The sequence below is a fragment of the Arachis ipaensis genome, chromosome B4 (genome assembly GCF_059453495.1).
Source record: "Arachis ipaensis isolate K30076 ecotype BB chromosome B4, ASM5945349v1, whole genome shotgun sequence".
NCBI classification, from domain to species: Eukaryota; Viridiplantae; Streptophyta; class Magnoliopsida; order Fabales; family Fabaceae; genus Arachis; species Arachis ipaensis.
Genome location: NC_142439.1, coordinates 36,778,157 through 36,799,063, shown reverse-complemented (window position 1 = coordinate 36,799,063; position 20,907 = coordinate 36,778,157). Strand labels below are relative to the sequence as shown.

The 20,907-nt window shown below is 34.7% G+C and overlaps 2 protein-coding genes across 2 annotated transcripts; both read left to right on the top strand.

The window, feature by feature from the left end:
* The first annotated feature begins 573 nt into the window (after positions 1-573).
* On the top strand, positions 574-6,040 carry LOC107639277 (DCD (Development and Cell Death) domain protein). Its single transcript, XM_016342760.3, is given in 5 exon segments — positions 574-797; positions 1,392-1,696; positions 2,067-2,183; positions 2,282-4,414; positions 4,416-6,040. Coding segments are annotated over 5 exon segments (3,864 nt in total). The 5' UTR covers positions 574-661; the 3' UTR covers positions 5,589-6,040.
* An 8,133-nt stretch (positions 6,041-14,173) lies between these two features.
* On the top strand, positions 14,174-18,504 carry LOC107639278 (transferases, transferring hexosyl groups). The gene is made up of 7 exons (XM_016342762.3): positions 14,174-14,732; positions 15,114-15,206; positions 15,325-15,520; positions 16,247-16,425; positions 16,602-16,846; positions 17,166-17,332; positions 17,882-18,504. The coding sequence occupies exons 1-7, from the start codon at positions 14,275-14,277 to the stop codon at positions 18,047-18,049; spliced, it is 1,506 nt and encodes a 501-aa protein (XP_016198248.1). The 5' UTR covers positions 14,174-14,274; the 3' UTR covers positions 18,050-18,504.
* Positions 18,505-20,907: the final 2,403 nt, after the last annotated feature.

Below are 20,907 nucleotides of genomic sequence, written 5' to 3'. Positions count from 1 at the left end.
ATCTTTTAATTATATTAAATACAAAAATATCAAATAGTTTTAACTTTAAATTTCTTATAGAATAATCTCTAATAATTTTATTAAATATTATTATTATTATATATATATACTTTTTATATTATAAATATATATATATAAAAGAATCTAATGAATAAATTTATTATTATTTTTGTTTAAAAAAATACAAAAAATTATCGTATAGTATTATTGTATAATTAATAATAATAATAATATTAATAATAATAATAATTTTATTTTTTTTAGATGAAAGACTATTATTATATCTAACAAAAAAATATTGAGAGTTGATCTGTATTTTAATTTTTTTTAGGAACTAAAATATTCATTTTAAAAATTTTTGGAGACTGATATGAATAATTATTTTATTAAAAAATAAATTAAAATTTATTTATTTATCGAAACAAAACTTCAGTGTATATTAATTTTTTTTTTAAATTAAAATGTTGCTTTTAAAATTTTTAAGAACTAATTTAGCCATTTAGATAATTACTGTTCTTTATTTTTACCAAATACAAAATAAAATGATAAGCGCACTCCAAACGAGTCTTAATTACTCTATCACCTTGTTCTTGTTATTGTTATATCTTATCTTATTATCTGATTCTCCCTCTCCCATAAGAAATCATATTTAATGATCTTTATGAGTTCACCGTTCACCCATTTTTGTTTTTTGACGCAGCAAAAACCGCGATCACGTCACGTTCCCTTCCCTCCTCTTTTCTCCAAAGCGGCAAAAGTACCAAACCCTCCCTCCGCCACCATTCCCATCCCCATCGGTACGCTCTCTTCCTCTCTCTCATTGCCATTCTCACTTTTCTTCTTCTTCTTCTTCTCATCGCATTCCACGCTCCTTTGTTCTTCGTATCAATCAATCAATCAATCAACGTCCTACCTACACGCTCTTTTATCCATTGCCTCGCGCTGTTTGCTTTTTTCTTCGTGCTATTTTTTCTTATCAATTCATTGATTTTGTTCGCTAGTTTTTTCTGCTGCTCCGATCACTCTGTGAAGTAGGTTATTTTTTTTTCATTTAACAAAATTCAAAAAACGATTATATATTTTATTTTATTTTATTTTATTTTTAAAAATAATTGCTTATATACAGCAAATAATCATGCGTAAAAACAATGTTTAGGTTAGGTTTCTTTGATCTAGGTTAATTGCGTAATCGTACTGGACTGTAGCTGTTGTTGACCTAGGTTTGTGTCTGGATTCAAATTATTCATATATATTAGCGTTTATTGACAAAGATGTTACTGATTGTGACTTCGGAGTATAATGTTTGAAGCTTGGAAGGTGAATTCGTGTTTATGTTTAGTTGTGCAATACATTCCGTTGTTTTTATTTTCTAATGTGATAGCTTTATGTAGTAAAAGATATCAAATTATCAATGGGGTTCTATGATAAGCATAACAATGCTGCTGGAAAGCTACCGGATTATGGAGCGATCTTTTTGTCAAATAGTGCAACGAAGAGGGAATGTTTTAAGAAGGGACTTTTCGGTCTCCCTTCGTCTGCAATCCACTTTGTAGAGCAGATTAAGGCTGGCATGATTCTGTTTCTGTTTGAATATGAGAAGAAACAACTTCATGGGGTGTTCAAGGCTGCCAGTGATGGTGGTATGAATATCGTGCCTAATGCCTTTAGTTCGTTGAGGACTCAATTCTCTGCTCAGGTAAGAATCCATCCCCTTTCAGATAAGTTGGTGGGATTTGATTTGACTTCTATTTGGTGTGAATTTTGGGATTTTATGATGTGAATTTCTCTTTCAGATTTCATGTATGTTGCGAGTTTGGAGTGTTCTGTTTCATCCTTAGTTTCTCTTGTTTGTTCTTGCAATTGCAATGCGAATCTGTGTACTCTTTCTCTCTGTACTAGTCAAATTCTTCTATCAAAGAAAAAGATGGAATCCTTCCCTTTTCTCGTTTTTTGAGTTTAAACTACAGTGAAACATTCCTTTCATTTGATTTTCATTTGTGCAGTTTTCTTACTTAGGGTAATATTGTGGACTTGTGGTCTCAGTTTCTTATTGATGTACTATGTAGGTTAAGTTCATTCCAATATGGCATTGTAAGCCACTCTCACAAAGTGTATTCAAGTATGCAATCATAGAAAACTACTTTTCAGCCAACAAGTTCAACTTTGGGCTTTCTGAAAAGCAGGTTTGCTATTGTCTTGTAGATGATTAGTTTTGAATGAAATGTGAGTTTTCTTTGTAATGCAAATTTTACATCAATCTGGTTTTTGTGCTGTTGTGTAGGTCCATGAACTCCTACATCTGTTCAGTATGAGAAGGCTAGAACCAGAGATTCCTGAGAGATTATCATCTCGAATGAAAGACTTGAAATCAGAGTCATACCCAATGGGCAAATCTGGAAGATCTGTTGATCATGGAATGCATATAGAGTGTGTGAAAGATGATGGGCAAGGTGTGGATGCTAGCATGTCACCAGTAATGCAACATAAATTCCAAGGAGATTCTATACAATACTATGGAGAAGCTGAATTTAGATTTAATGCAAGTGGCAGTGCAACAAATAAGCAAGGAAGACCTGGTGAATTCTCAGTGGACACCTCAAGTGGATACATTGGCAACTATATGACATCATACGATGATTTTGGGTATGCTTCGCATGAGAAAGAACATTATATGGATATGCATTGTGGGCCAACCCTCTCATCTGGATACTCTAGAAGTCTGTCTGATAACATTAGAGTTAATGGTGATGGTGTATCAACGACTAGTAGGTTAAGTGAAGAATTGAGACAGACAGGTCAGAGAATGTCGTTTTCAGACGATAATCCTGGTTTACATCATTCCAGTACCAATTCAACAGACTTTTATGGCAAGCCTGAGTTAGAGCATAATTCTTTGATTCAAAATCAGCTGAGACCTACATCTGGTACAGTTCAGCCAATCCACCAACCGTTCAACAATTCTCGTGCAACACGTGGAGGTACGGTTTCTAAGGGAACCTTTCTGTACGATCCAGATTACACTCCAAGACCATCCCATTTAGAGCATAATTCTTTGGCTCAAAATCAATTTAGGCCAACTTCTGCTAAGATTCAACCTGTTGATTCATGTGTAACACATGGAGATGTGGGTTCTAAGAGGACCTTTCTGTATGATCCAGAATATCCTGATTTAAATTTTAGTCAGTCTTCATCTGTGAGATTTAACAATGGTCCGAACTCAATACTAGAGAGTGCTCTTCCAAGCAACTGTGGAGTGAATTCCTCGAGTAATCAAACATGTCTCATGCCTACAGAATTGAATGATATGAATAGATGCCACGATGTTGGCTATGACTTTCTAAATCATGGTCTGTATGGTAGAGACAGGGACTACTTGCCTTTCAATGTTGCTAGGAAAGCTGACCAGATTGCAGCTGAATCTGTTGTATATGAGGGTCACAATGATATTCCTTCCTTAAACTCGTCATCATCCCTTGTTCCTCCTTCAGATATTGGAAGCGACAGAGTAAATGAGATCTTTTCTTTGTTCCAAAATCGCAAATCATATTTGGGCGATGATGTCCATCCCATGTCATCTAGAGGAAATCTGGATCATGAGATGACACTGGAGAAGAATAATGAGTCATTTATTCCTGATGTTCCTTGGGCTAGTGAGGGTTATTTCCATGTCCAATATGATGATTCATTAGTTAATGAATATGATACTGAATGTTATGGTGATTGTCAAAATAGAAGTTTTGGTTATCCAAAGAAAAAAGTTAGTGTGTTTTCTCGCTTAACTTTCATGCAGGATGTTAACAAAATAGAAAAAAGGAACAAAGCATCATATGAGGGATATGGCATGGACACCTCAGTTGATCAAGTGATGGAAATGGTTCATCAGAGCCATCATCAATGGATGCTGAAAAGAAAGGCAACACCATTAGTTAAACGCAACATAGCTGAAAGTTTAAAGGATAAAACTCCAATCATTAGCTCCAGGATCAAGAGTGATTGCAGTTCAAAGGATAAAACCCCAATAATTAGCTCGAGGATGAAGAGAGATTGTAGTTTGAAGGATAAAACTCAAATTAGCCCAAAGATCAAGAAGGATTGCTCTGAATGTTCGACAAATGATGTAAGTATGGATTTGACTGCTGCTGCAAGTGGGGGCAATACCAATAAAACACCTATTGTGGATTTCAAGCGCCGTAGCAAAGTTAGAAAATTTAATGATGAGAGTGAGATCAAAAGTTCCAATGAGAGTGCCAATGGTGAGAATGTGATGCTTGAGCTGCCAAAGAGAAGGAAGTTGATACGACCTAATTTCAACAAGAATTCCACTCCTGATGACAGGGGCATTCATCTTAGAATGCCTCAAAATGTACAAGCACCATTTTCACATCAAAGTTCTAATTTAAATAATGTGTCTCAAAATGGCTGTGAACCTTAAAACCGATGCTGAAGGGCAAAAGTGCATTGCTTCTGAAGATTGTAGTACTCATGCCAAGGGATTTGTGTGTGGTGAAGGAGTAAGAGCAAGTGATTGGACTGCTGCTGGTAGTGTTCAATCAGAGTGTCTGGAGAACACTCAAAACCTGACTGCTTCTTCAGCTTCTTGCAAAGACCAGAGTTTCCAGAAAGGCTTACCTACAATCAATAGTATTGAGTCATATTCTGAATGGCAAAAATACATTGGTCAACCACATTCTGAAGATAAGAGTAGTCATGCCAAGGGATTGGTGTGCGGTAAAGGACTCAGAGCAAGAGATGGGACTGCTGCAGGTAGAGATGGATCAGAGTGTCTGGAGAGCATAAAAGACCTGAAGGCTTCTTTGGCTTCTTGCAAAGACCAGAGTTGCCACATCCAGAAAGGCTTACCTACGATGGATAGTATTGAATCAGTATTTCCGCAAATGGAATCATTGCATTCAATTTCTCAAGACCATCATGCAGATATGGTCATATTATCTGCTGATAGACGTGTGAATGCTGAAGAAGTAATGTCACAAGATGAAAGCTCCTCATATACTTTTGAAATAAAGGATGTCTCCGACTGTTTCCAGAAGTCTGATGATAAAAATGTTCCACATGAAAGTTCCTATGATATCAATGACAGCTTGCATCCAATTTGTCAAGAACATCATGTAGATGTGGTTGTATCTGCTGAAGGTACTAACATGGAAGAAGAAATTTCAAAAGATGGTGGCTCCTCCTTTACTATTGAAGACAAAAACAGATCAGAATTCTTACAGAACTCTGATCATGAAAAAGCTCCAACTGAGACCTCTTCTCATGTCATTGAAGCCTCTGAAGTGATGGACAGTGTAAAATCAGTATCTTCAAACGGAGAAGCACAGGATCCAATGTGTCTAGATCATCATGTAGACAAGATGAAATGTGCTGGTAGAGGTATTGATACCGACAAAGAAATTCCGAAAGATGGTGACCCCTCCCTTATTATTGAAGCTAAGGATGGATCTGGCTCTTTCCTGCACACTGGCAATGAAAACGGTCCAATTGCAGCTACTTTTCATAGCAAGGAGGGCTTGTGTATGACCGAGAGTGTCCATTCAGTGTCCCTGGATGCCGTCCATTCAACTTGTTAAGAACATGATGTAGATAAAGATCAAATGTGCTGCTGAAGACTGAAGCATTGACTCTTGAGAAGAAATGAGAGTGGCATCTCCTTGATCTTTTGCTACCGAAGTTAACGATGGATCACTGGCTGTTTATGGAAGAAATGAAGCTGCAATTGAAACGTGTAAAAAGATGATTTGGCTGACATCAAGCTTCATATTTCTCAATCTCAGATCCACTGGTATGAACTATCAATCACAAAATCAGGTGTAGGAGTAGGAAGTTCTGAGAATTTTGATATAGACCTGACTGATTTTCTTTTTGGGGGGAAGCTGCAGTGTCTAGTAGATAAAGTAGTAGTTAATTATAATCCTAGTTTCCGGTTTGCGGATTCGATTTGCTTCAACCACTGGAAATAGACAATGTTCTTTTGTTCCTTTGATAGTATATAATACATGTTATTATAGACTTCTTGGAGAAATTGATCGCAGGCTATCAAATTTTTAAACTCTAGTTTATGCCTTTGAAAATGCAATCGACAGTTGACAAACAAAGATGAGTTGAAAAAAGGACAAATTCATGTGTGGGAAGTGGGATCTGTATTTTTCTAGTTCAACCCAAACTTATTATCCGGTACTTTTTGAGTTGTTGCAATAATATTTTTCGACAAAATATTACAGCTCGACATTTTAATTATTAGTTATAATGCTTGTTATAAAGTTAACATGAATATATCTCTGGGGTAATTACATTTTAGACCCATAGGAAATTTTACACGAATTTATAAACTTGCAATTTTGATGACATTGATGTTGAAATATATTCATGGAATGTTGCATTCCACATACTTTTTTAATCAAACATTTAATCCAATTCAGTTCTTAAAATTATCAGGAATGGTTCAAGAGTTCACCAGATAAAAAATTAAATAAAATTTTACATCCAAGTCATAACTCTAACCAAGTATTTCAAATTTACGTGCGCACGTTTCATTGTCGTCGCTGCTGCTTCTTCTTTCAAATTCGTACACACAGGTTCTTTTCCTTTTTTTTTTTTGTTATTTTTCTCTTTTGTTATCATCATCACCAACAATACCAGCACCTCATCCTCCTCCTCTCCCTCTTCCTCCTTTTCTCATTTGAATTTCTTCTTCTCATTTCTTTTCCTCCTCCTCTTCTTCCATCATCATCACCATCATCATTGTTATTGTTATTATCATTTTCTTCTTATACATATCGTTGTTATCATTATGTTTAGTACTTGGTAACTATTTTTGTTCTCTTTTTTAATGAATGTTAGGATATAAATGTTTTTTTTCTTTTCACAGTATCCCCTAGCCCGACAGATCAAAAACTAATCCGCCGCGATACTGAGCTCCATTGAAGGGTTTGTCGATGGTCAATGGGTTGCTGCATGCATAAGGCGGGATTTGAACTCTCGACACTTGTTTAAGCAGGCTATGAGCTAACCACTAGACCAACCCAATTTGGTTTAAAGCCTTTTTTCTTTCACTGCAACATTTTGCTAACATCTTTATTAGTTCTGATTTTTTCTGGTGCCACATTAAATAATTTCGATTAATTTCTTAGTTTATTTGAGGTTGCTGAGTTTGGAAAATTGAAATAATGATCAAACATTATTAAAATATAAATAAGGAAATTAATAAAAATATTATTGAATGTTTATGTAATTGTGTCCAATTGGTTGTTTGATGTTGCTGTTTGTGTGCAGGAAGAAAAATTAGTTTTCTATTGGGCCAGTCAATACAAGCCCGTTTTGGTTGTCAAACAAACTTAGCTCAACAATAATTATTTACTTCAAGTGGCTAAACAAATTAAAAAGGATAGATGGCCCAAAGCCTTAGCAACCCTTTCGATGATCACAAAACCAAAGGGATTCAAATTGACAAAGTCTTCATGTCTTGGTTATTGGAACACAAATTCCAATTCAATTAATTGCATTTCTTGGTAACCGAAATTCTAAATTCAATTCAATTTAATTTGTATTGATAGCTTCCACCGAAAGCTTTCTTGCTTCCTCTCTTCTCTCTCTCTTGCTTCGGTCAAATCAATCACTCAAAAAAGAAGATAGAAGAAAAATGGAAGCCACAGAGAAAAGCCTATAAAGAAAGGCTAAGAAAGATTTTTTCTACAAAAGGAAAAATCTGTGAAGAAGGGCCAAAAGATTTTCTTGCCATGAAAGGAAAGAAAAGCTTCAGTCAGGAAGCAAATCTCTCTTGGTAAAGGAACAATAGAAAGTTTTTTCCATTTTTGTGCTTCAAAGAAGATGTAAGCCTCAGAGTCTTTAGCTGGAAGAAACAAAAATGGAAAGCATGAAGCCAGCATGGGTCAGATGCTCATCAATGCTCAGAATCAATTCTTAGGGCCAAAGTCAAGATCAATGGCCTAGATTGAAGAAGATGGATGAAAAATGATGAGAGAGGTACATGCAAGCAGCTTCGGGTTCCCTCTCTCTCCTCTCTGTTTGAACCGCTGCTGCTCTAAGGTTGGAGAAGAAGCTGCTGGATTGGTTGAACTGGTTTCAACCTTGGAAGCTTCACCCTTCTATATTAAGGGTGAACGGCCAAGGGTTGAGATCAAGGAGAGAAAGTGAAAAAAGCACAGAGTTTTCATAGCTATCCTAAAACTCTCTGAGTTCTTCTCCTTCAATGGTGTTCATTTTATTTTCTTTTTCTTTGTATTGTTTGTCTGAGTCTCATGGTGAAAGGCAAACATGGTGAGATTTGTAAGAAAAAGCCAGTGAGAGATAAAAGGCAGTGAGCAATATTAGAGAAAAAGCCATATATGTCTCAGAGTTTCTTTGTACATCTATCTGTTGTGTGTCATGATCATGTGGGAATTTCCTTGCAAGTTGGGTTAGCACTTTGTTGTTGAAAGCTTAGTTTGAGTCCAAATCAAATTCAGATTAGGGTCTGAATCTGGATTGTCCTAGATAGGATTGGGTAGATCCTAGAAAAGAATTGGTGTTTGTAATCTTGAAAAAGATAGTAAAATTCCATTATTGTTGTGATAGAGACTGGATGTAGGCTACATTGCAGCTAGTAGCTGAACCAGGATATATCTGGTGTCAATTCTTCTTCTCTGCTTCTTTTTTGTTTCTGGCTCTTAGGAGATAAAACGAAAAATGTCTCTCAACTTGTTACGAGACAAAAGTGAAAATATCTCCTGAAGTTTGTTGAAAAAGTAAAAGTAATATTCTGGGAAAAAAGAAGCTAAGATTCAACCCCCTTCTCTTAGCCACTGATTACCATCAGAGGTTCATTTGGATCCAAAAATGAATTTGATGTGTTTTTGTTGATGATTAAGTCTGAAGGTTCTTGATGGCCTAGATAAAGGGGGTTGAATCTATGACTTTCTTTTAACTTTGATTAATAAAGCCTTAAACCAGAAAATGTGATTTGGCTTCTGTTTAGCCAGTGTAGTGGATTATGCAGGAACAATTCCATTTTGTCTCATAAAACCAGAAAAACAAAATCAGAACAGAAAGAAAGAAGGTGACACAGCTATATATCCTGGTTCAGTTGCCGTGTGGAATGCAATCTACATCCAGTCTCCACCACAACATTGGTGAAATTTTCACTATCTTTTAAATATTACATACACCAATTTTCTAAGACTCAACATAATCCTATATGAGACACATCAAGCTTCAACATAAACTTGATTTGGTTATGTAACTATCTAAACTTGACATACTAAGTTCTTATCCAACTTAGTAAGGGATATCTTTCAGGTACAAGACTCAAAACAAATTACAACAAAAACAAATCTGAAATTACTCATGACTTTTCTGTCAAGCGTTTCTCTCAGCCTTTTCACTTAATGACTTTTTCACAATGCCTCTCTTTCTTGCCTTTTACCACTCAATGAATGCAAAGAAAGATATAACATTGAAACAGAAATACAAATAGTAAACCATGAAGGAGATGATGATTCACAGCCTTGACTCTATGCGCTGAACCCAACTTTTAAACTCAAAATATTGTTCTTCATCTTGGCAAAGTGCTCCCTTTAGTGTAGGTGCAATACTTCCAAGACTTCAAACTCAGTTTGTGAGGTTACACACTTTGCTCTCTCTCGGGTTCTCTCTCCTTGGTGTTCAATTGAAAACCAATTTTCTTTTTGTATCTTGTTTGAGCCACGGCTAGGGTTTCCTTCCAAAAGTCAATTTCTTGATCCTTAGGCTAGCTGAAATCTTCTCTTCTCTCTCTTTAACCCAAAAAATTAGAAATTTGGAATCAGGGTTCAGCCTCGTAGCAAACATAGCAGCAACATAATTTATATTTTTCAACGAGCTTAGCAAAATTCAAACCTTTATATTTGTACTTTGCCTCCAAGAAATATTTTCAACCATTGATTTAAAGCAGAGACACTTTACTACCACTTTCTTCATATTACCTGAAATGCTGGTGCAGGAGAAAGAAAAAAAAAGTGAAGCAATTGACTTGCATGCAAATGGAAATAAATTATCTTTAACCTCTGAACTTGCTTAGCATGCTTTTGATTATCTTGATTTGACATTATCTTGCTTGATTAGCTTTTCTTTTCTTCCTCTTAAATGCTTGAATGGAAAAGTAAAACTCGCTCTCTTTCTTCTTGTGTTTACCCGAAATGAACTTGTCTGAAACTCAGCTCAGGATAGCTTTTCTTTTGTTTGGATGTTAATGGGCTTGGTTAGTGAATCATTTTCATTTAGCTGCTTCGGATAATTGGGTTTCATAGGATTGGACTGCAATAAAAGCAATTTGGGCCTGCACACTTGAACCACATCATCAAAATCCACTTGAGTTATTAACCCAAATCAATCATGTTTGTCTTCATCAATATGTTAATTATTTTTCTAACTCAACAAAGTCTTTTTGACTGCTCGTTCAAATTTGAACTAATTTTGGTTCATTTGTGAATTAACTGAGGTTCACTTGATGCTGCTGTTAAGTATTAACCAAATTTTTTATTCTTTACAGCCAAAATGACAAAGAATACCATCTTAAAAAAAGAGAAGTCATCCCAATCATCGATAACACACCTGGACTACAAATGAACCGAAATATTATTATAAAACAACACTGATTTTAGCAAAGAAGAATGAAATTATTCATTACCACTTGATTCAATTGCATTAGATTCCATTCTATTCCATTCAATTTGTCTTGAAAGTCATCCTAATCTTTGGGACAAATTGTTCATCGACAACATCTGGGCTGCAAATGAACCGAAATATTATTATAACAACACTATTGTATAATAACAAATGAACTGAAAATTATGCATTCTATAAACTCAAAAACTCCTGCATTATATCCAAAGTCAAATTCATAAAATGTGTCGCAATCATTATGTAATTTTAGTGCATTTCTGAGTTAATTGTGTTGCAATCACTTTAATTTCGGTGCATTTGGTCTCGTTGTCCTGCACAATTCAAAACTCTTATTCCTTCTCCCCCTCCTCATCTTCAGCTTCGTCTTCTTCTTTTTCATCTTTTTTTCTTCATCTTCTCCTTCTTATTTTATTTTCTCAAAATTCTTTTTGATTTACTCTCTTGAGAGTAATAAAACCAAGAAAAAAAGAAAAAATATAAAAAAAAGAATAAATGACTATAAGAACATGAAAAAGAGGAGAAAAAGAAGAAATAAAAATAAAACGCAGCAACAACATCACCAATAATATTCTCCACAATTAAAGACTTTGTTTAAAGTGTTATTTAGAAGTAAAATTATTTTAAGAATTATATTATTTGATTTTGATTTATTAAGAAAAGGACTGTGTTTCGAGTTGGATTTATTAAGATAAGAATTATGCTTTGAGTTTGCCTTATTAAGAAAAGATTTATACTTTCAGTTTGATTTATTAAGAAAAGGATTATATTTTGAGGTCGATTTGAGGAATCATATTTTGAGGAGTTTTAGCGAATTTACAGTATTTGAGTTTGATTGGCAAAGAGAGATGATTTTGAGTCTTTTGAAAAATTATTGAACTTGAGAATGAAGTTGTAAGGGAGCTTTAAGCAATTATTTCAAATCTGAGAGTTATGCTTTTGGGATTTCCTACGGAATTGAAGAATGAATTTTAAAGATTAATTCGAGACTTTTGATTTGGTGAAAAATGAGTTTTATGAAAGAGAAATGGATTTAACTTAATCTTTTAAAAGAGATTTTGATATTTGAACTTTTGGGGTAAGATGTAAGGATTGTGATTTTATCCCACTTGCTCCCAGTTAGTATTTGAGCTTCCTGGGTAGATGCAAGGGTTGTGACTTAGTCTCACTTACTCCGGGTCAAGATTTTAAAAGATTGTGGTTTTGAATGTAATTACTGACTGGAAAGGATCGTGGTGGTATACCGCTTATCCAGTATTGAACATGTTGATTAAGATGGATTGTGGATATAAATGATTGTGTGTAACTTATGCACTTAGCAAGGATCGTGGTGGTATACCGCTTGTCCAGTGTAGCAATTGACGTGGGGATCGTGGTTGTTTACCGCCCACGCATATTGTGGGATCATGGTTATTTACCATCCACAGATTTTTCAATTGAAAATGTTTGTAGGGATCGTGGTGGTGTACCACCCACCAGGTGAGAATTGTGGTGGTGTACCGCCCACCAGTTTTTAAGAGGATGATATCCGAGTTATATTAGCTACCGGGTGTGTTGGGCTTGGCATGATAACCGGCACGTGAGCTCATGACTAGTAGGACAAGCATGCATCATTCGCATTTGTGTGTATTATTTTAGTGTGCATCTTGTATTTAGCTTGTCTATTTGAATAATTGTACCTAAATGCTAATTGAACTAATTGCTTTAACCGTCCTCTCTATTTGTGTATTCCTTGTATTGTTTTGTCTGTGCTTGAACAACTGAGAGATCCCTTATGCTAGCAGTGGTGACGCTGAGGATTGTTCCTGATGTGGTACTAACTGTAATTGTTCTCTGATTGTATTTGCCTTGTATTATTTGATGCCAATAATTAATTCTATTTTGAGACTGAATTTTGATCGTGATTTGATTTTAGTTGGATCGGAGGCCGTGTTTTGACTTGATATGAGCCAAAGACCGAGTTGATTATGTTTTGGGCCGGAGGCCATGATTTAATTTTGTATTGGGTTGGAGGCCGTGAGTTGATTTGTGATGGACCGGAGGTTGTGATATGGTTTTTGGACCAGATGCCATGATTGGATGAATCAGTGGTAAGTTTGGTTAGTGTGGTCCTTTGGTCTATAGTAAAACTCTTTGGTTATTATGTCTGATTTGCTTTTATAAATTTAAAATATGAATTTGGATTTTCGGATAATTAACCATTGGTTTTCAAAAAGATTCATAAGACAAGCAATAATCACTGTATTTGAAAATAGTTTTTTTTTTAAATATCATCTTATGACAATTGTTAAAAACATTTTACTGAGAACCAATGAGGACGATAGTCTCATCCCTACAGATTTTTCTTTTCAGGATGGACGAAGAGTTTAAGGAGTTTTTTTCTCCTCGCCTTTATTATTATATCCTTGTAAGAGGTATAGGAGTTGTGATGATATGTATGTTTATAATATTCGTAAGTTACTTGTACACCAAATTAGTCCCTTCATAAGTTATTTCTCATTTTTTTTGTAAATTTAAAATTCTCAATATTTTTTATATATTAATTTTAATTATATTTTTTATTATACAAGTTTTATAATAAAATTTTTAATTAATAATTTTAAGTTATATCATTAGAATACGTGTTAGCTAAATGCAAAACTTTATTATTGCCTCTTGTGTTTATTTGTATCTATTTTAATACTATTTAAGCCATGGTTAAAATAAGTGCTTATATTAATTAATAGTGTAATATATGAAAAGGCCGCCTAGCTAAGTTATAGATAAAATAAATTATTATAATCGACTGTATAAATCTATCTTATTAATTTAGTGAAAAGTCAATTATATGGAGAATCGGACATTCTTAATACAGACGGAAATTATGAATTTATATTAGTTAATAAGTGCCTTATCAAGTATTCTTAAAATAATTATTAAGATGTTAAATATTAAAAAATTTGTATTAAAAAATATTATTATATTCTTAACTTACACTTTTTACTATATCATTATTAATATCTTATATAATTTTTTAATAAAATATTGTAGAAAAAAATTTGTATAATTAAAACTAAAATTTTAAAAATATTTTATAAAATGACTTATATTTAAACAACTTGTAAAAAGATAAAATCAAAATTAGTATATTTAAAGATATTAAAAATTTTGAATTTATAAAAAAAATAGAAAAATTGATGAAGGGACTAATTTGGTCATGACATTCAATTTTATGGACTAAAATGAGTCATTTGATGCAAAGTAAGGTATTAATTTAGTGTATATGTAACAATGACATAGTGGATGACACGCCATGAGGTGACACGTGTCACTAAAGGTTTACATCATCATACCATGTCAGTGCGTCATTAACAAAAAATAGGCCAAAAATTAATATGATGCAATTTTTTTAATCTAAAAGACGTAATTAGTGTAATTAGAATTCCAGACATGATTTTAGTACACAGTGTCAATCTCAAGAGCCACTTTAAAAATTTAGGCTACTTTTACATAGAGTGAAAAGACAAAAATACCACATCTCTTCACCACTACTCCACCAGCTTCTTCTTCTCCGATATTGCAGGTGTTCAACGAAGTAAGATCATCCATCCCCTTTCAAAAATGGTGCTTCATCCTCCTCCTCACCAACACGAACAATTCATACTCAAATCAGCACTATACTCCAGACTCCTGGTCTTGTCCCTAACCATCACATGGCGCATTCTAGCATCCCCTTACGACAGCTCCGCACCGTTGAACCTTCCCTGCCTCACCGCCAACCACACGCACACTCACACTCTTCCCCAATCCCAAACCCTATTACTCCCCAAACTCGCTTCCGCACTCGAAAATGGCATCGTTTGGGACTCCGTCTACTTCGTCCGCATCGCCCAGTGCGGCGGTTACGAGTACGAGCAGACCTACGCGTTCTTGCCGCTTCTCCCGATCTCCATTTCCTTCCTCTCTCGCTTTCTCTCTCCAATTTTCGCCCCCTTTGTTGGACACAGAGCAGTTCTTGCTTTCTCCGGTTACCTAATCTGCAACGTCGCTTTTGTCTTCGCAGCTCTTTACTTGTACAGGTTAGTTGTATGCGAAGCTTGTGATTATAGAAATCATATGCTGATTAGTGTGAATTCAAGGTTAATATCAACTGATTTATGAGTTCAACAAGTTTTGAACCTCTCGGATTTCAGTTTAGCTCATGATCAACGGGCAAAAGAAAAAAAAGACGAAAATTAAAAAAATAATATTTTTTTAAAGCAGGCAGAACCAAATTTTTTTTTTCCCTTTTGTTTTTCCATAGAGTTTATTAGCACGCATAATCATATTTAAGATATTAGATGAATTTTCAAGTAGTGTGCAAGAGAATTGACTCTAATGGATTATACAAGCACAGCCAATGTTTTGTTGTGTGGGAAAAGGGATGATGCTTACTGTTGTTGTGGTTATAACTGTTGCAGGCTTTCCATGATTATCTTGAAGGACCCTGAAATTGCATTACGGGCTACGATTTTGTTCTGCTTTAACCCAGCCTCAATTTTTTATTCATCAATGTAATGCTCACAACTCTCATTCTTACTCTGTGTTTATGTTTAGTATTTGTTTGATTCTTTCTAGGCCTTGATCCTAGTTAAGCAGAACTTATATTTTGGTTTTGATTTGTAATTGCAGATACTCAGAGAGTCTGTATGCCCTCCTTTCTTTCGCAGGGTTGTACTATTTCGTAAAGGGTGGGAATAATTTAGCCTCTCTCTTTTTCGCTCTCTCTGGCTGTGCAAGGTCTAATGGGGTGCTTAATGCTGGTTATCTCTGTTTTCAGACCATGCATCGGGCTTATAATGCTATGTTTCAGCAAAAGCGCACTGCTGTGAGTTCCTTCCGCTTCTTCTCTGTTTGAAAATCCATCATATCAGTCGCTATGTTGTTGCTTTTCCTTTGGGAGAGGGTTTTGGAAACTTATATTTCCCTTTGGTCATTCCTTTCAAAAGATTGTGTCCATTTTTAACTTAATTATGTAATGTACAGATATTGGCCAAGTCTTTTTCTTTTTGCTGACGGGTTGCTGTCTGAGGTGCTTGTAGAGTTGCAAAAGTATGATATTTTATGGTGAAAGAGAAAATGAAGATAAATCAATGAACAAGGCTTCTAGCTATTAGTTGATGATATATAGTTACTTGGCAATTAAGATATATTAATTGATGATATATGGTTAACTTAATTAATAAGGATTGCAGATAATTATGATATTCAAGACAATTGAGGGGAAATGGGTGGATCTGTGCTTAAAAGGGAAGAAAATAATTTTGAGTTCTCCACAGTTTTGTGTTGTTTTGTTTTGTTTTGTTTTTCCCCCTCACGTCTAGACAGTAAATATACTGGGTGAGAAATCAATTTCAGTTTCACTTAGTACGGGCCTTCAACATGTCTTACAGAAATACTTTTAGACTTAGTACCTAGTCATAAGTCATAACTCAGGTAGTTAATATTCTAGGATTGGTTCCAATGTCTACTGGAAAGAAAAAAAATTGTCCAGTGTAGTTACCTTTTATTCTTAACTGGAATTCTTGATTGATTCTTTTTGTCATGGCGACAGTTGGCATTGGGGACTGTTATTGCTGGAGCTTTACGTAGTGTGTTCGTTTTTGCTCCATTTGTAGCTTTCCAAGCTTATGGGTATTACAATATGTGTAAAGGACGGCTTCCTGATGAATTAAGGCCTTGGTGCAAGGCGAGGGTACCATTGCTTTATAATTACATACAAAGTCATTATTGGTAAGTTCACTCATTAAGTTAAAAGATTCTTGCTAATTTAAATTACCAAAGTTATGCTATTGGCTGAATTATTATTCTCTAGTGTCTTTGCAGCCTGATATAATATTTTATCTGTAGTCCATAAGGATTTTTAAATATTAGATGTTCCATTGAAGTTCTTAAGTTTTATTTTCCAGGGGTGTAGGTTTCTTGAAATATTTTCAGTTGAAGCAGTTGCCTAACTTTCTTCTTGCATCGCCAGTACTGTCTGTGGCACTTTACTCTGTTGTCTATTATGCTAAATCAAGGCCTGAGAACTTCTTCTCACTGGGTTTTCGAACTTCTATTGAAGAGAAGAGCTCTGGAGTTGTGTTTTTGTCGGATGATTTTTATAGGTCCAAAAAAGCTGGCAATGTGGATAAATCTTCTGTTAAGGCCAAAGGTATATTCGTATAGATAACATTGCAAATGTTGCATACTTGGCAGTACATTGCTATGTGAGGAATGGTGCTAAATAATTCACTGAATGGGTTTCACATTTAAATCCAATTTCACTGTTTCTATTTAGTGCTGATATTTTTCTAATTCCTTTGCATATTTGGTGCAACCATTTGTGTTAATAATCTTTTCTTAATTCCTCAATCCATTTTTCTATACATTATATACATAAGTGCATAAAGATATTGCAAATTTGGATGTATAATCATAGATCAAATTTTACTGTCATTTCATCTATAACACCATCCATACTCTCATAACAGAAAATTCCAATCTTACTAAGAGAAAGAAGGTGACTGAAGGAGCTGTTGGTGAAGTTCACATGGCTGAGCCAGCAACTAGGCCAGGATACTTTTCTGCATGTGTACTCCCATTTGTATTGCACTTGGCATTCATGGCAGCCACAGCTTTCTTTGTCATGCATGTACAGGTTAGTGCCAACTGTGTTGTTGAACTCTGCTGCTGTTTATCATGTTGAGAGACCTGAATACGACAAACTGACCAGCATCATACATGAGGCTTTGTTAATCATTGTGATTTGTGGAGACCTGAACCTGACTATTGTTAAATATGCGAATTGATTTTTTCCGCCAATAATTACAAAAAGCCAATGTTCAACCCCCAAAATAGCGCAGAGCAGAGACCGAAATGAATGACAATAATCGCAACAGAAAAATATCAAGATAGCATTAGCTAATACAAAAAACAGCCACATAGTGTAACTAAAATATCCAGCCATGCAGGTATGATGGTAGCAAGGAAAGTAGGTGAAAATGGAGGAATGATTGTGGCCAAAAAAGAAAACTTCACAGTATTTGGATGCGAGAAATCTCTAGAAAGATCTCTCTGTCATTCCTCCATATTTCTGTCTTATCACTTTTACTTTTGTCAAATCTTTTTGCTTCTTGGGAATGGCTGAGGTCAAGTGTTGTAATTGTTACTAATGTGAAATTTTCTGGAACTGGACATATAATGACAGGTCGCGACCCGGTTCCTGTCATCAAGCCCACCTGTTTATTGGTTTTCTTCGTACATAATGGCACATCCTACCAAATACCATAGATGGGGATATGTGATTTGGGCATACTCTGCTGCATATATTTTCCTTGGCAGTTTGCTGTTTTCAAACTTCTATCCTTTTACTTGATAGCTAGAAGTAGAAGATATATTCAGCTTTTCAATCTCATACACGGAAGCACATAGGCATAGCTTGCAGATCCTGAATTTTGCACACTAATTACTGTGTTGCTTTCCCATGGCTGGGCTCGGCGGGTGGCTATTTGATGCGTGCGGAAGCAAATTACTCTGCCTTATATTTGCTAACCATTTATAATCCTATATGATATGTTTTCTTTTTTCTTTCTTATCCCTCCTTTACCTCAACACAGGATTTAATTTTCCTGGTGATTAATCTTCACTAAGTCCAGCTTTGTTCTAATTATATGTTTCTTTCTATCTAGTTATGTTTTGAAGTGTATCATCCTTTCATTTCCAGTGAGTAGTTTAATGCCACAGATCATTTGTAACAGGTGAAATACATTTTGTTCTGCCATTGCTTTACGGCGGATTGGTTACGATTATTAGAGGGATACATTTTGAAAAGCAGAAGCATAACTTGAAGAAGCATATCAAATTGATGGTTTATTTATGTTTGACTACGAAAAGTATGAGATATAATCAATGATAGCACCTTGGTATCCACCTCCCTTGGTGTAACTTCCGGATCCATTCCTCATGATAGCCTTTATGAATTGTTCAATACGCCGCATCCAAAGCTTTTTATTTATTTATTATGATAATTTATGGGTTTACACCTCAATTCTAATATAGAATAAAAATTTTATGGGTTTCTGAATAGATTCTGATATGAATTGAGAGAGAGATTGTAACAGAAAGAAAGAACTGAATACTGTGTATAGTATCTTGAGTTGAGGTTTACAAGATGAGATACAAGCTATATATAGTAGTTGAGTGTAACGGCTAGTCAGTAAAGGAAAGTCATAACTGACTGATAATAGATTCTGGAAAAGGGAAGATTCAGAAAAATGAGTTGTTGGCCTGTTCAGAGGTATCAACCAACTAACGAAGAATCCGTTTGACTGATTTTCAATCAATAAGAAGAGGCTTTTGTGTATATTGACTGACTTTATTTACTGCAAAAGCAAATTCTGGTCTTGTTGGAGTGCAATACTGAAAAGTACTCACAACAAACCTATAATGTGTTGGATCTGCATACGCCTCTAATCCATAGTGAGATAATTTCTCACTAGTTATCATAGAAATTAGAACAGGCTTTGCATCCAACATTCCAGCTCTAGAAGGAGCTCTTTTATGTATTTACTCTGTGAAAGATGGTATCTCCAGAAGCTAACTTTGTTGCCTCAATCGCAAGGAAATAATTAAAAGTGCCAAGAGTTATTAGAGTAAAAACAGCATTTAGTTTAGTCATGAATGAAGTAATAGCATCCTTATTATTCCTGTAACTAAAAACATCATCAACATAAACCATGACATAGATAGAAAAAGTAGATCTGTGCTGAATGAACAATGAAGGATCTGATTTCGCATAATGAAATCCAAACTGGCAGAAAGAGTGATATACCAGGCTCTTGGGACCTCTTTAAGACCATATATAGCTATATTAAGCTTGCAAACCTGTTCTGAATTTGCTGAACCAAAATCCGGTGGTTGCCTGATATAAACATCCTTATGCAATGTGCCATTTAAAAATGCATTGTTAAGATCATATTGCAAGATAGGCCAATTAGAGGATATAGCTATAATTAAAAGGACCCGAATTGTCCCTGGTTTGGTAACATGACTAAAGACTTAAGTAAAATCAACTCCTTCAATTTGATTATTTCCTAAACCCACTATCTAGCTTTATATGTTAAAACAGCACCAGTAGGAATTTTTTTGTGTGGAAAACACCCATTTTGAACCTATAATAGTGCTATTCGGGGATGGAGTAACAAGAGTCCATGTGTTAGTATTATGTAAAGCCTCTAATTCAGCAAGCATGAGTGATTTCCAGTGAGGAACCTGTAAGGGTTTCTGGACAGATGAGGGTTTGGTTTGAAAAAATTCAGAGTCAGTTTGATGGTTAGGAACAAGTGTGGAGAAGGCCTTGGGTTTTGAAATACCAGATTTTGACCTTGTAGTCACTGAGTTAATGTTCTTTGAGAAGAAATAGAAGAATTACTTGGAAGATTTATTTCTTTCCCACTAGTAGGAATAGATGGAGAAAAAGAACTAGTAAACTGACCAAAATTTGATACATCATGAGTATGTACAAAAGAGGTACTGATGATAGATTGAGACTGATCCGAATCAGATGTAGTTGAAGACGGTATTAGATTGTGTGTGTAGTAAAATAGTAGTGATCGGAGTAGGCATACTAGTATGAGTGTTATCCTGTGATTTGCTTACAGAATCCGATGCCTCATTAGAGATAGAATTTGTTGCAGTAGCATTGTTAGTAGAAGAACAAGAATAATTATCATGAGTGTTCATAGGATAAAGAGGTATAGGTAAAGTAGTATGAGGAAATTGATTTGAGACGTGAAGGAGAGTTATTAGAAAATAAAGATTTATTTGAAAAAGAAGATTCATCAAACAAAACATGCCCAATGATTAAAATCTTTTCAGATTTTGTGAGACACTTATATCATTTAAGATTTTTAGAATAACCAATAAAAATTGATATTTCTGACCTATAATTAAGTTTATTAGGATAAGTAAATAATTATTTTTTTACCATAAAAGATTTAAGTATTGATAAAACTAACCACGAAAAATCTAAATAAATTTAATAACTATAAAAGTTTATCATTGTTAGACAAAACAAACAAAGTCTTAACTCTATTAAAATAATTTCGCAAATACCCATTTTCTTTCTTCTTCCGTTTTCTTCTTCATCTTCAGTTTGGAACATTTTTTTATTTTCATCACTATTGTTATTTTCAATAGTATTATTAAAAAATCTTAAAATTAAATGAAAACAAA

What these genes read in the sequence shown, in the direction of transcription:
- LOC107639278 (XM_016342762.3), top strand. Translation starts at nt 14,275, where the DNA reads ATGGTGCTTCATCCTCCTCCTCACCAACACGAACAATTCATACTCAAA. An exon ending in TACATACAAAGTCATTATTG is followed by an intron (nt 16,426 to 16,601) that starts GTAAGTTCACTC and finishes TTTATTTTCCAG; the next exon opens with GGGTGTAGGTTTCTTGAAAT. An exon ending in TCTTTGTCATGCATGTACAG is followed by an intron (nt 17,333 to 17,881) that starts GTTAGTGCCAAC and finishes ATATAATGACAG; the next exon opens with GTCGCGACCCGGTTCCTGTC.